The sequence below is a fragment of the Pelodiscus sinensis genome, chromosome 19, assembly GCF_049634645.1.
Source record: "Pelodiscus sinensis isolate JC-2024 chromosome 19, ASM4963464v1, whole genome shotgun sequence".
NCBI classification, from domain to species: Eukaryota; Metazoa; Chordata; order Testudines; family Trionychidae; genus Pelodiscus; species Pelodiscus sinensis.
The window spans coordinates 8,846,218-8,861,908 of NC_134729.1; the positions used below are offsets into that span (position 1 = coordinate 8,846,218).

General features: G+C 43.5%; 1 protein-coding gene across 3 annotated transcripts in view; it reads left to right on the forward strand.

The window, feature by feature from the left end:
- Window positions 1–15,691, forward strand: part of AKAP8L (A-kinase anchoring protein 8 like) — a 45,170-nt gene that overhangs the window by 11,835 nt on the left and 17,644 nt on the right. For all 3 annotated transcript variants that reach the window (XR_012896639.1, XM_075902143.1, XM_075902144.1), the window contains 7 exons: window positions 1,371–1,599; window positions 7,022–7,490; window positions 7,966–8,089; window positions 8,293–8,339; window positions 8,916–8,952; window positions 10,368–10,476; window positions 11,514–11,655. Coding sequence is in view for 2 of the 3 variants with exons in the window: in XM_075902143.1 (XP_075758258.1) it covers window positions 1,371–1,599; window positions 7,022–7,490; window positions 7,966–8,089; window positions 8,293–8,339; window positions 8,916–8,952; window positions 10,368–10,476; window positions 11,514–11,655 (1,157 nt within the window). In the remaining variant the exon portion in view is untranslated. The remainder of the gene's footprint in view (window positions 1–1,370; window positions 1,600–7,021; window positions 7,491–7,965; window positions 8,090–8,292; window positions 8,340–8,915; window positions 8,953–10,367; window positions 10,477–11,513; window positions 11,656–15,691) is intronic.

The following is a 15,691-nucleotide window of genomic DNA, read 5'->3' on the forward strand; positions in this document are numbered from 1 at the left end:
GCTATACTTCCTCACCCCTGAGATAGCAGAACTGAGCAGGCCATTTCCCTCACTTATGTGTGGGCAGAAGAAGGAACAAGTGCCTTGAACTGTATGGGTGCTGTTCAAAATTAATATGGGGTTGTTATCCATATTTAGAATTGCACAAATTTCTGTGGATCTCTAGAAGACTGGACCCCAGATACAGTGATATTATCCAGTTCAAACAAATCACTACAGTTATAATATGAACTATCTAGCTTAAAGGCATGAATTTTACTTTGTCTTTATTTGGTTATGAAGTCAAACATAACTGGATATGGATATACAGTACAACTTCATGTCAAACTGACATAGAGATGGACCCACTTTGAACTAAACGAAGCGTGTCCTAAATATGTTACCTTGTATTATCTTCTCATGCAACCTGCATTCTTTACACATACCTAAATGTCCATGCCATGCTTGCTTTTCTTTCTGAGGGTGACTGGACCATGTTCTCTCTGGAATCTGCTTTTATTAGACAAGTGGATTACCATGGAAGCAAGCTGCAGTGTAACAAATGCAGAGCCCTTATCCACGAATGAAAGCAAGAATGAAAACTGAGGGTTAAATATTAGTTGGGGCAGATTATAGACAGCTGGGATTTTATTTTAAGTTTTCTCCATGCATAGGCAACGCATAGGAGAGACATGATGGGGCGCATGCCCCCCATGCCATGGGTGGGAGGGGTAGGGACCAGCCAACAGCAGGTGGGGAGCCTAGCAGGAAAGTCTGGTTTCCTGTAGCAGGGCTCTCCTTCCCACTCACCCCTGCCCCACAGTCACTGGCAGCAGCGGGGCAAGTGGAGCAATGGCTCCAGCTCGCTGCATTCCTCCAGCAGATTCACCTGGTGGAAGGGTGGGACTGCCCTGTATCCCCCCACGGGAAACGGTGCAGTGTGGCTGGGGGAGCAAAGTGAGCTAGGGCCATGATGCTCCACTTGCCATGCCAATGCCACTGAATGCGGGGAAGAGGGGGAGAACCCTGTTGCTGTGTTGGCCCCGCTAGCCACATCACTTGGGGGAGAGGGAAGAAGGTGGAGGAGGGGTGGGACCTAGGACACAGGGGCATTGTCCTGGCCCTGCCTAGGCTGGGAGGGAAATGTGTGCCCTCCTCCCACTTCCTTCACCAGTCACTTCTGCCTTCATGTGTGTTTTGGCCTTCAAGTCCCGGTGTTGGTTACACTAACATCTTGGCAGGTATACTGTAAGAGGGGTGGGCTAAATGTAAACTAAAGCTATCATCTTCTGAGGGGAAGGGGCACTCTTAGGACTTCTGTGTCTGTGGTTGGATAGAAATATTCACTCAGCTGCTTGACTGGAAATCTCAATGACGCTTTCTCATTTCAGGTTATGAGGGTTATAGCTACGGATATGGATATGGTCAAGATAACTCTGGCAATTATGGGTATGGTATGGCCACTTCAAATTCTTGGGAAATGCCTAATTCAGACACAGACCCTAGTGCTTCTACGGGTGCAGATGCTGTTATGGCAAAAATTAACCAACGCTTAGATATGGTATCTCATCTGGAAATGGACACAATGCAAGGAGGACATTATGGCACAGGTGGAGACAGGTAAGTCTAGAGATCAAGAAGAAAAGGTTCGATACTAGACAGGTTAGTGTCCCTATTTGAGGGAACCATTAGTCTAAACTTCTGTTGACTATCAAAGTTGCTCTCTCTCCCATTTTTCCCTCCTTTTGACCTGATTCTCATTGTTTCTTCACACGTTGGCTCTCAAGAGGAACAGGTGGATGAAGGGAATTGGATCAGCAGGATTTTCCTTCTTTTGTTTATATTTTCAAATTCCCAGTTTGAGGGCTGAAGTCTTAATAGTCTGGTGAGAGTTGAATTGTGATGCAACTTTTATAGCAGTAGTAGGATTTGTTTAACTTGGAAAAAAAATTCACAGAGTGAAACTGGAGATGAATAAAGAAAGGATTCCTTAATACAGTAAAACTCCATTGGTCCGGCATCTGATGGTCCAGCACTCCTGATGGTCCAGCACCATCAGGAACCCGGAAGTGCTCCGGCTTCCCCGATTCAGCCGCTGCTGAAACTGACCAGCGGCTGAATCGGGGAAGCTGGTGGCAGAGCAGCTGGAATGCTGCCTGTAGGTCCCATAGCGCTGCCCCTCGGCGCTGCGGGACCAACCTGGCAGCACCCCAGCTGTCCCCGATTCAGCCGCTGCTGAAACTGACCAGCGACTGACTCCGGGAAGCCTGAGGCAGAGCTGCTCTGCCCTGGGCTTCCCAGAGTCAACCACTGGTCAGTTTCAGCAGCGGCTGACTTGGGGACATCTGGGGCAGAGCAGTTGGGGTGCTGCCGGGTTGGGTCCAGTAGTGCCGAGGAGCAACGCTACCAGACCAACCTGGCAGCACCCCAGCTGCTCTGCCGCAGGCGTCTGATTTAGCTGCTGCTGAAACTGACCAGCAGCGGCTGAATCGGGGACCCCTGGGGCAGAGCCAGACTATCGGAAGGGGGGCTATGAAGGGTCTGGGGTGGCATCCTCCCCACACCACCCTAGACCCTTCATAGCACCCCCTTTCGATAGTCCGGCATATCTGATAATCCGGCACCCCCTGCATCGTAAAGGTGCCGGATTATTGGAAGTTTACTGTACTTCTGTTCCTGGGAGCCTACAGATGGTATTTAATTTCCATAGCATTGCCACAACATTCATTCGCCTGTGTTTCTCGTTTTTAACTTGACTCTTCTTCTAGAAGTAACGTTGTTGTTCCAGTTTTGAGTTATTGGCTGGAAATATAGTACAGATGTCCAGGAAAGAGCAAGTGAGGTTTTGACCATGTTTTTAATAAGAATTATATACAGTGCATAAGGATTTCTCCTTATAGAGAAATTATTCTCCTTCAGAATTATATGCAGTGTCACAAAGATTTCTCGTGTTAAATTTCAAAATGAGTTTTTCTGTTAAAAATATATATTTTACAATACATTCTAGGTCTATATGAAATGCTAATTGATCCCAGAAAATCTATTTTTGAGTATTTTTACATTTGAGTATTTTGCTCATGTACAAGTATTGATTTGAACAATAGCATGTTTATATCCATGTAAGGGAAACATCTATTTTATCAAGAACTTTGAAGTTTAAGTCTGCTATTGTCCAAACATTAAATAGGCAGAGACATTGTCATAATTACTTAAACTAGATTCTATGTGATGTAAGCAAACCAGAACCTCTTCTCTAGAATGAAAGCATAGTTTGTTAGTAGTGAGAAATATCATGTAAGAAGGTCTTAAAGAATAATGAAAGTATATGTTGAGTGAGTTCTCGTTGTTGGCAGTCAGCTATTGCTGCATCTCTGCTTTGTTTTAACTAAGTTTTAAAACTAAATAAATAAACTTTTTTAAAATAGTATCACAAGAACTTGGAATATGTTTACCAAAAGTATAATTTAATAGTAATTACTAGTTACAATATTCAAAAGTCATTACATCTTAAAGTGCTACATTACATCTTAAAGTGCTATGTTAACTGTGTTTATGGAGTCAAGTATCAGAGGGGTAGCCGTGTTAGTCTGAATCTGCAAAAGCGACGAGGAGTCCTGTGGCACCTTATAGACTAACTGAAGTGTAGGAGCATAAGCTTTCGTGGGCAAAGACCCACTTCGTCAGATGCATGTAGTGGAAATTTCCAGAGGCAGGAATAAATATGCAGGCCAGGATCAGGCTGGAGATGACCAGGTGGATCCAATCAAGGAGGATGAGGCCCACTTCTAGCAGCTGATCTGGAGAGTTGATTGTGTCAAACTTAAAGATGAACAGTGGTAGAGATGTAGCCGTGTTAGTCTGGGGTAGCTGAAGCAAAATGCAGGACAATGTAGCACTTTAAAGACTAACAAGATGGTTTATTAGATGATGAGCTTTCGTGGGCCAGACCCACTTCCTCAGATCAAATAATGGAAGAAAACAGTCACAACCATATATACCAAAGGATACAATTTAAAAAAAATGAACACACATGAAAAGGACAAATCACATTACAGAACAGAAGGGGGATGTGGGGGGGGAAGGAAGGTGAATGCCAGTGAGTTAATGATATTAGAGGTGGGGAAGGGGAAATGTCTGTGAGTTAATAGTATTTGAGGTGATAATTGGGGAAGCTATCTTTGTAATGTGTAAGATAGTTGGGGTTAAGTCCGGTGCGGAGGGTGTCGAATTTTAGCATGAATGCCAGTTCAGAGGATTCCCTTTCAAGTGCAGATTTGTGATCTGATATTAGGAATGGCAACATACAAAAACCTGTAGGGGAACACTTCAATCTTCCTGGACACACAATTGCAGATCTAAAAGTAGCCATCCTGCAGCAAAAAAACTTCAGGACCAGACTTCAAAGAGAAACTGCTGAGCTACAGTTCATCTTTAAGTTTGACACAATCAACTCTGGATTAAACAAAGACTGTGAATGGCTTGCTAACTACAAAAGCAGCTTCTGCTCTCTTGGAATTCACACCTCCAGATCAGCTGCTAGAAGTGGGCCTCATCCTCCTTGATTGGATCCACCTGGTCATCTCCAGCCTGATCCTGGCCTGCATATTTATTCCTGCCTCTGGAAATTTCCACTACATGCATCTGACGAAGTGGGTCTTTGCCCACGAAAGCTTATGCTCCTACACTTCAGTTAGTCTATAAGGTGCCACAGGACTCCTCGTCGCTTTTGCAGATTCAGACTAACACGGCTACCCCTCTGATACTTGACTCCATAAACACAGTTTTGTGTTTATGGAGTAGAGGACAAATGTATGGTAGACTTCCCAAAGTTTTAAGGAATTACTCCTCTGAAGTCTTGCACCAAATGGATTTTGGTGGAGTACTCTGTTTTAAAAGCATTCACATAAAGTACATCAGAGTTTTTGTTTGAAAAATTATCCTGGAGAACAAATATTTGATAATTGAGTAATTTAATTTAGCAAACAAAGGTAACAAATTGAAGCTAGATGAATTTAGATGGAAATTGAGGTGCAAAATTCAACAGTGACGGTACTTACACCAAAACCCTTGTTAAATTGTTCCAAAGTACCATCACTGAAAACGTTTCAATTGAGATTTAAATAGAGGATTTTTTTTAAAAGATACAGTAGGGAAGTTCTTTGGCCTGTAATACATGAGACCATAGATGATTACAGTGGTATTTTCTGGCCTCATCTATGAATCTGTCTCTTTCTTGTAAGGAGTGGAAAGGACTGCTGCAAGACAGCAGGTGAACAGTTTAATAGACTAAACTCTTGGGTTCTAATTTTGTAAGATGAGAACTTTTAATAATGTACCACAGCTGGAACAAATTCAGAGTAGGGATGTGAAAGTTTAACTTGTAAGGGCTGGAACAGCTCCCGTGAGGACCACTGCAGACAGGGGCTGCTCTGCTGTCCATGGCAGGTGCACCCCAGCCCATGGGTCCTCTCCAGCCTGGCTGCAGTGAACAAAGGTCTGTTCCAGCTCAGCTATGGCAGCTCGGTTAAGTGGTTTAAATATTACATTTAACCAGTTAACCAATTAAATGGGATTTTATGTCCCTAATATAGATATCACACAATTGATGACATCTGCTTCATGCTGTCATGATAAATGATACCTGGCTGCTAACCCAGCCCTGTTAACTTTTCTCCTGCAAGATCTAGATTATCAACTATCCAGAGTGACTGTAGTAGGACAAAAGATCAGTGATTTAGAAAACAGCAGAGTTTAGCTTTGTCACATTTCCTAAAAAGCAGTGTGTCCTAAAAAGGGCTGTTCAGTTGCTGCAGTTGAAAACTCTGGTTTACTGTAATGGGCATATGTAGCTTTACCATCTGAGGATTTTTAGTAGTCTGGATGCTTCTTCTCATATCAGTTGATGGAATGACTTGCTTTTTGTGGCTGTGGAGTTAGTGTGTCTTTCCCCTTCAGCTATTATTTCCTTTCAAGACCTTGCTATAAAGCATAATTACTGTGATTTGTGTCCCAGTGGTCAGTGCGTGTTTGACTTTCTGTGTTCTTGTTTCCTTTGTAATGTTCAAACCTGTTTGTGTTCTGTCCTGTTGGGTGTGGATTTCCCTAATGCTGTGGCTCAGATGGTAAAGTAGCATGTTGTCCCCTAAAACTTGGATATGTCCTCTTTGCTGTAAATTGAGTCTGTCAGCCACTGCATAAGGCGTACAGAGGCACTGTTTTAAAACACAGAATTTACGTCTCAAACGCCTCTGCAGGTTTCATCCTCGTTAAAAGCTGGTTTTGTGGAAACAACAATGACCAGTAATAAGTCTTAAGTCATGAAAGTTAACTTAGTAAAACACTTCAAGAGACACATGCTCAACCAAAAAAAAGTACTCTTTTACCAAAATAAACATCCACATGAGGAGGCTTTACTAGTATAACTGTTAGCTTAAATTCACACAGGCTTTCTTGTGTGGAGAGGGCCTAAATCAAACTGCTTCCTCTTGACAATTGAGTGGGGGAAGAAAATCAGAACTGCTACTTTGTGGCCTACCTGGCTCTGTATTTGTCCTTAACTATAAAGATTGTACAGTCTGACTTAAGTGTAGTTAAATAGAGGTTTGGTGGTAAAAGTATTACATTTAAATAAGAAAATCTGAATGTCTGCACAGTTGAAAATCCACAGCTACCGCTAACTGAGGAACCTTTGCTCAGCTTGCAAACTTTTCTTTTTTAAAAAGATTTTAGGGTGTGACACAGTAATTTTGAGAGAAATTTGAGGATTAGTTTGGTGTGAGCTTCCCAGTGCTTTGGTTCTTCAGTGATGGACTAAGATTGAACTGAATCCCTGTTGCTCCTTGACATTTTATTTATTCCCTTCTGTATCACAGGGAAAAAATCCCATGTTGAAGGAAACCTCTGAGCCTTTTTTCTATAAATGAGACAAACAGCTCTGTTGTTTTTTTTGTTTAACCTCTCTACTGCCATTTCTTGGCAGGCTCTAATATGGTGCCTTACATGCTACTGACTGGATTCCTTGCTTGCTGTACAACTCTTGCAGGTATGATACATATGAGTCCTACGACTCAAGGTCTTCACTGAACGACCGTGATCTATACAGATCCGGCTATGATTACAGTGAGGTTGAACATGACACCGACAATGCCTATGAAGGTTGCTATGACAGCTTCTATGGGAACCACAGGGACCAGTACCAGAACAGAGCACGGGACAACTTTGGCCAGCGGGGTCAGAACTGGGCCAGAGACAGTCGAAATAACAGACCTATGGCATCTTCATATTCCGGGCACATGGGCGGACAATGGAATGAGCTGCCACAGCCAATGGGGGGGCGGGGCCATGGCCCCCATGGCTCCTCTAGGCTTCCATCCCTCTTCTCCCACAACATTATCCCAGAACTCAGCATGTTCCAGGGAATGCGAGGTTTCTCTGGAAACATGCGCTTTGGAGGAGGCGGCATGAAACAACGAATGAGGAGAAACTGGAAAATGTGGGACGCAGATTTTAAAGTAAGTACCTGTGCAATCACTTCCCACCCCTTTACCTCGTATAGAGACTGTTCACTTCCCAACAAACTACAGCGTCCTGCTCTGGAATGCCATCTTTGGTTTCCACAATATAATTCGTACCTCTGTGCATTATTTGTTTAGCCTATTGGTGTTCTTTCTAAATTATGCGAAGAGGCCACATTCATTCATAGTGAAGTCTTAGCATCTGAAATATTTAACTTTGACGCTTTTATTGTAAAGCTCGGAAAGTAAACATGCTATAGTTTTGTCGTTTAATCTGATATGCTGGGGGAAGGTGGCTGTGAAGGATTGTTCCAGCTGATCTGTCTTAACTGACTTTGCCTGTCAAAAGTATAACTGCATTTTCAGAGTAGTTTAGTTCAATATAAAGCCTTTTTAAGGAGGCTTAATGCAGACTTATTTACTGCTGACAGGGGGATGGTCTCAGAAAGGCTGATGATATTTTCCTTTCTAGTCACAGAAAAAGAAAATCAAGAAGGATCCTACTGCTAAGAAAAGAAAACAAACTGACAGCGCTGATGAACCTGACAGCAAGGCAGCAAAAACTGATGGCTCTGACAACTCTGACTCAGAGAATGGTAAGAACTACTCTGGTGACTACTAATGAATTGTCTTAGTCATGTGACGTTATTAAAATACTTTTGAAATGTCAGAGCCTAACTACTTCCTGAACAATTGCTCTTCCACATTTAATTTAGTGACAAAGTTATTAATACTGTTTTTGGCTGAGCTAGCCAACTGTTATTTTTTGTATAGTGACAATTTGTGCTGTGCTTTTCAGAGGAAGGGACTGAAGGAGAAGCAGCAGAGAAAGAGGGCTCCAAAGCTGTAAGTGAAACTGAACACTTGCAATTGACAGCAAAGATCATAGTGCTTGAGGGAAGTGGGTGAGTGGCCATGAAAATAATATTGAGAATGTTGGGGTAGCAGCATTAAAACCAAATTAATCTTCCTGCAATGTGAGTAGGAACCACTTCTTAACTTGCAGTTGCAGAGAGGTGGGATTGGTGGGGAGGAAGGGGAATTGGATCCTCGTAGTAGAAAGCATAGTTTAGGCAGGATTTACATATTTTGTATTGCAGTAATATCTGCAGATCCCAACGGAATATTTGGAGCACTGTACAGATGCATAGCATGACAGGTCCTGCTCCAAAGAGCTCAAAATATGTGATTAGAGAGTTTATGAAATTGACTGGGTAAAGGAGGAGAAAACCTGGAGATCAACAGTGTGTGGTACTATTTGCAAACTGCAAGCTAAATGTGTTCCTTAGACAGCGAACCCTGATATCTGAAGTCAGGAGGGAGAAGGATGGTTAAGAGATGTAAAACTAGCATGCACTCGTTTTGTGTAAGACAAACAAAAGTTGCAGATAGCCATTTCTGATAATCACATTTGTATTTTAGGAAGGTGAAGATGAAGAAGGAAAAGATTCTGAGAAAGGTGAGTCTGAATGTACTTGTGTGAAAGCATTGTTTGGAAATGAGCCAAGAACTTTGTCATCACAGGATGTGCAAGCCTCTGTATAGCATAAACCTTCTGCCAATGAAGGCTCTGCTTTGGAGGAAATGGCTCCAAATAATATTCTATTGACTGACTTGGTTCAGGCGCTGCCTTGCTCCTTTTGACCTGTGGCTTGTACACAAACCTCAAAGATGTGGTTTATGATTATCTGACTTAAAGCTCTAATCTTTCATCGCTCTCAAGCTTGCACTGGTTTCTGTACACAGTATGTAATCCTTAGGGAATATCAGTCTGCTGGTACACTGCTAGGCCTAAATTAGTGGGAGGGATATTGCAGGTCTGGATTGAAGTATTTTAGAAAACAAGGAAATCCAGCGCAGCATCTCATGTGAAATGTATAGTGTATGTCTCTTTTATGAAGAAGTGGGGTCCCATGGACAAGGTAGGATGATCAGTGGGTACGACACTAGCTGAGGAGTTGGAAGACCTGGGTTTAAATCCTTGCTCTGCCACAGACTTGTGGCCTTGGGTAAGTGTCTTAGTTTCTCTGTTCCTCATCTGTAATATGGAAATAAAATAGTTCCCTGTCTGATAAAACTATTAAAGATACTTAGACCCCAATTCTTATAGTATCTTAGAGAAATACTAGTTGATTGACTAGACTAGAGTCAGTTGGATAATTTAAGGTGCCAACACTGTTTTGGCAGATGAGTTGATTAGAGAAACATTGTGAGAGGACACCAAAGGAAGAACCAGTCTAAATAGAAACCTGTTAGCACAGTATCTAACTTTTAATTGCTATCAGTGGAATACAATAGCAACACTTAAAAGCATTTGAGAAGCCTTGGCTGGGAAACCAAAGGGCTACTTCAGGTACCATTTCAGTATAACAATGGAAGCTACTTCCCCGTCTTGAAAAAACTGTGGTGAATTCAGTTCTTATTTTCACTGCCAACTTTCATCTCTTGTGTTCCATGTGTACAGAAGCCAAATGGGTGAGAGTGGTCGCCTCTTAATGTCAGACTCACACATAGTCTAAACTGGGCCATCTTTTCCCAGTACAACCAGGAGCATTGTATCACCACCAGAAATTATGGGTTAGGAAATTATCAGAAGAGGTATTCTATCCTCATCCTGCTCCAGCTCAACCTTTCTGAAGTCTGGGCCAGAGAGTGATGGAACATCTGTTAACAGATTAACAATTTAAATATTTGGCCTTTAATTGGCCAAAAGCAAGAATTGTTAAGGGAGCAGCTCTTTCCAACACTCAGCTGTAAATTGGTCAGATCTGAGCTATATGTCAGGTTAGCTACAAAACGTATCTCGGTGAATCCTCTTAATCAGTTGGTGTCCACAAATAGTGCCCTGAAACACAACCTGCTTTATACATTTAGGTGCTTTAACAATTCAAGAAGAGATCAGTCAAATCAAGCGCAAATTGCAGGCAGGCAAGAAAACTCAAGAGAGGCAGAAAAAGAGGCATCGGGATCGCATGGTAGAAAGGTACATCTTCCTCTTCCAGTGACACAGTGTACATCCTGTCTAAGAACTCTGGGAGGATTGCCTAATGTTTAGAACATGGACCTATGCATCTGGGTTCTGATCCTTGTCCCTGGCTCTACCACTGACTTTTGTAAAACCAGGTGTAGTTGCCTGACCTTCTCTGTACCAGTCTCTCCAACATCTGTAAAACTGGCTTACCTCATGGAGAGCTGGTAAGGCCAAGGCATTACAAAAGTACAAAATATTGTTAGCTAATTACAGAATAGAGAACTCGAACCAATACTTCCCCCCTCTGTGAATGATATTGCTGAGACCCGTGTTGGAATATGGTGTCCAGTTCTGGGGTTCATGCTTTAAAAATAATTTTGGAAAATTGAGGACTGTTTAGATAAATGTCACAAGAACAATTCAGACTGAAAACCTGCCTTACAGTGAGGCTCAGTCATCTCTTTAATAAACCAAACAATTAGACGAGAGTCCTCTCTGTAAGCCCTTAATACCTACACAGGGAGTTCTCTGACCCTAGGGTGCGTTAATCTAATAGACCAAAGCATAATGATATCCAGTGGCTAGAAGCTGAAACTTGAAAAGTTAACACAAAATAACTTGCACAACTAATAGTGAAGGTAATTAACCATTGGAGCAACTTACAGGCTGTGATGGATTATGCATAATGAAAAAAATCTTTAAATCAAGACAGACATCCTTCTTCAGATCTTCCCTAACTCTTCCATATATTGTTGTGTTTGATGTAGGAATTATTGAGTGCAATTTACTGCCCTTGGTGATACAAGATGTCAGACCACTTAATGCTAATAGTCCCTTCTGACATTAAAATATGGCTAAAACATGTAGGAAGGATGTGACCATTCAAACCAGGAGTAACACCCGTCCTCTTGAATAAGCTGTGCTCTTTAACTCTACCCCTAAATACAAATAGGGAATGACTAGTCTTTTCAAGCTGGTGGGGAGCCTGGAATGGAACCCAGGAGCTTGGGAAGTTGATCTCTTACTTCATTCTAACTTTCTCTTGGTAGGATACAGTTTGTTTGTTCTCTGTGCAAATATCGGACCTTCTATGAGGATGAGATGAATGCTCATCTGGAAAGCAAATTCCACAAGGAGCATTTCAAATTTGTTGGAACAAAACTGCCTCAGCAGACTGCTGACTTCCTTCAGGTGAACCTTTTGGTTAAGTTTCTCATTTATTCAGGCCATTACAGTGTACCTCTATTACATGTTGGTTGATGAGACTGTATAGTTCAGATAGTCAAGACTATAAAAACTTAAATGTTAAACTACAGGTATGATTAGAGCACAGGACTGGACATTATGATCTGAGTTCTTATTCCCAGCTCTATACCAACTGTACTGTGACTTGAGCATGTTACAATTTGTAAAGTGCAAACAGTCTTTGACTGCTTTCAAGAGAAGAGTTAGGGCTGGATTAAAGGACTGTAAGGTGTTGAAATATTTTGATGAAAGGCATAACTGCAGTGTGGAATAAAATACACTAGGGATGTTAGATATTGTGTAATTTGAATAGTCGTATAACTGCATGAAATATCAGTGGTACCTCTTCAAATGAGGTCCCTGTGGGTGCTCCTTTGCTGATGTCCGGTCGTTCTGGTGCCACAGATCAGAGCTTTTCCTAACAGTAGCTGGTCAGGCCACACGTGCACAATAGGCACCTCATGCCATTTGTGCCTTTGCACTGCCCACGTGGCCCGACTCCCCTGTTCCTTTGTAACTGCCCTTGGTTGCAGACAGAGCTTGAACGCTCTCCTTCTTCTCAGCTTACCTAGAGATAGAAAATATAGTTATAATTAGTTAATTTCCCCTGTTTGTTACTTAGTTATACTCATAAAAAAACCCTTTCTCTTCATGCACATAGTTTTAAATGTCCCTTTTTGTTTAAAAATGAGAGGGGGGAAAGAGAGAGATGAACAAAACCGCCACAGAACAACTGGAACAGTTAGTCTATTTTGCCACAATGCTGGGTTCCCCTGGATTTAAGAAATGCAACACTGGTCGCAAGCCCATGCCAGCCTTGGATGACCATTCCTCATGCATTCCTCATGCATCTGTTGCCTGGGAGTGACACACATTCCCCAGAAGTGTGTCCACTGCTGTAGCCTCACAGTCAGAGTGCGCAGAAACAGGGAGCTGCATCTCCGTATGCTCCTCTTTGATAAGGCACAGACTCCCTGGGTAACAACAGCCAGGCTGTGTCTGCCAATACCCAGAAGAGACTGGCTAGTTTCCCTTCAACAAAGCTGCCCACGAAGAAAATGTTTTTACCACCCAGGGTCAGTACAGGAGACAACCTGGGCACATCAGGCAGCAGATGCTGCCATGCTGCATCAGTAACAGAACTGAAGTCTTCTCAGACTTAAATGCACCGCCTAGAGCAGCACAGATGCCAGGGAACCGGACAAGCCTTTAGCACTGCAGGTACCGACTAAAACATTGGCACCACAAAAGGCATGATCAAAGTTCACCAGACCTTTACCATACACACCGAGCCTGGAACTGGCACCCTCCTCACCGGCACAGATGCCCCCTCAATCAGCACCACACTCAGTGGCACTGCTATAGATGATACCGTGGTTCGGCACTGTTCCTCTTTGGGCAGAAACGACTGCGACATGCTGGTGCCAATTTCAGTGCTGCGCTTGACATTAGCGCAAGGCACTACTTCGAAACAGCCATCTCCATCCCCTCGATCGTTGAGACAGTCTCCTTGCTCACCCAGATCACTGACTGAGCTGGAGGATGACTTGAGGAGTGTATTTGCTTCCAAATATTCTTCTCCTGCCAAATCACATGCACCTTATGATAGACACACATCACAATACCCTCATCATGCTCCATGGTTCTCAGACTGGTTTTATCATCCACATCATTATCCACACTGTTGGTCCTCTTGGCATCAGTGGTCATCCTCAAGTCATTATTTAACCACACCCTCAACACCTGCTGACAGACCTGTCATAGCCTCTTGCTCTCACAGCCCTCCTCCAACAGTGGACTTGGACACCGAAGAGGGACAAATCATGGATGAGGACGATGCTCAGCCCCTCGACACTTCACCGACTGACCAATCATCTTCCTCGCCTGATGAAGTGGTGATCCTGGCTGATTCATCACCGACGGATGATTTGAAGCAATCGAAGAATTATTCAAGCAAATTGCCACTAGCCAAGAGGTTAGCCTTTTAGAGGTTCAAGGGAAACAACATAGGCTCCTAAAGAATTTACAGTCAGCAGCCAGGCCAAAGATAGCGCTGCCAATTGATGAGGCAATCATAGAATCATAGAACCACAGAGCTGGAAGAGACCTCAGAAGGTCATCAAGTCCAGTCCCCTGCTCTAGGCAGGACCAATCCCAACTAAATCAACCCAGCCAGGGCTTTGTCAAGCCGAGACTTAAACACTGCTAGGGATGGAGACTCCACTACTTCCCTAGGTAACCCACTCCAGTGCTTCACCACCCTCCTAGGGAAATAGTTTTTCCTAATATCCAACCTGGACCTCTCCCACCACAACTTGAGACCATTGCTCCTTGTTCTGCCATCTGTCACTACTGAGAACAGCCTCTCTCCATCCTCTTTGGAACCGCCCTTCAGGAAGTTGAAGGCTGCTATCAAATCTCCCCTCACTCTTTGCTTCTGCAGACTAAACAGATCCAACTCCCTCAGCCTCTCCTCATAAGTCATATGCTCTAGCCCCCTAATCATTTTCGTTGCCTTCCGCTGGACCCTCTCCAATGTATCCACATCCTTTTTGTAGTGGGGAGCCCAGAACTGGACACAATACTCCAGATGTGGCCTCACCAAAGCCGAATAAAGGGGAATAATGACATCTCTGGATCTGCTGGCAATGCTCCTCTTAATGCAACCTAATATGCCATTAGTTTTCTTGGCTACAAGGGCACACTGTTGACTCATATCCAGCTTCTCTTCCACTGTAACCCCCAGGTCCTTTTCTGCAGAACTACTACTTAACTGGTTGGTCCCCAGCTTGTAACTATGCTTGGGATTCTTCCGTCCCATATGCAGGACTCTGCACTCGTCCTTGTTGAACCTCATCAGATTTCTTGTGGCCCAATCCTCCAATTTGTCTAAGTCACTCTGGACCCTATCTCTGCCCTCAAGCATATCTACCCCTCCCCCTAGCTTAGTGTCATCCGCAAACCTGCTGAGGGAGCAATCCATCCCCTCGATAAAGATATTGAACAAAATCGGTCCTAGAACCGAACCTTGGGGCACTCCGCTAGAAACAGACCGCCATCCTGACATCGAGCCGTTGATCACTACCCGCTGGGCCCGGCCTTCTAGCCATCTTTCTATCTATCTTACTGTCCATTTATCCAGTCCACATTCCCTTAACTTGCTGGCAAGAATATTGTGGGAGACCGTATCAGAAGCCTTGCTAAAGTCAAGGTATATCACATCCACTGACTTTCCCACATCCACAGAGCCAGTTACCTCATAATAGAAGCTAATCAGATTGGTCAGGCACGACTTGCCCTTTGTGAATCCATGCTGACTATTCCTAATCACTTTCCTGTCTTCCAAGTGCCTCAAAATGGATTCCTTAAGGATCCCTTCCATGATTTTTCCAGGAACTGAGGTAAGACTGACCGGCCTATAGTTCACTGGATCATCCTTCTTCCCTTTTTTGAAGATGGGCACTATGTTTGCCTTTTTCCAATCATCTGGGATTTCTCCCGATCTCCACAACTTTTCAATCATGGAAGCAGCCGATAAGGTATGGCAAACACCAGCCTCAGCCCCTCCCACCAACAGGTGAGCTGACAGAGCTGACTTTGTTCCTTCCTAGAGCATGGACTTTTATTCTTACATTTACAGCCAAATTTGCTAGTGGTTGATGCTGCTCATCACAGATATAAATTACTCCAATTTAGGATCTCTACCCAGGATAAGGAACATAAATCCTACCTCAGTCTTTTTTTGTAGGAAGATGTATTCTTCCTTTACATTACAGATGCAAATAGCCAACTACACCAGTAGTAGAGTGGGTTTTTTTTAAAAAATGAGAGGGGGGAGAGAGGGGGGTTTTTTTTTTTTTTTTAAATGAGAGGGGTGGGGCTGTCAGGCAGTGGACTCCTGGTCCCATTGCCAGGGAGCCCCCTGCCGCCTCACGCTGCTTCCTCTATCAGAGATAGCAGCACGGGGTAGCAGGCAGGAGCC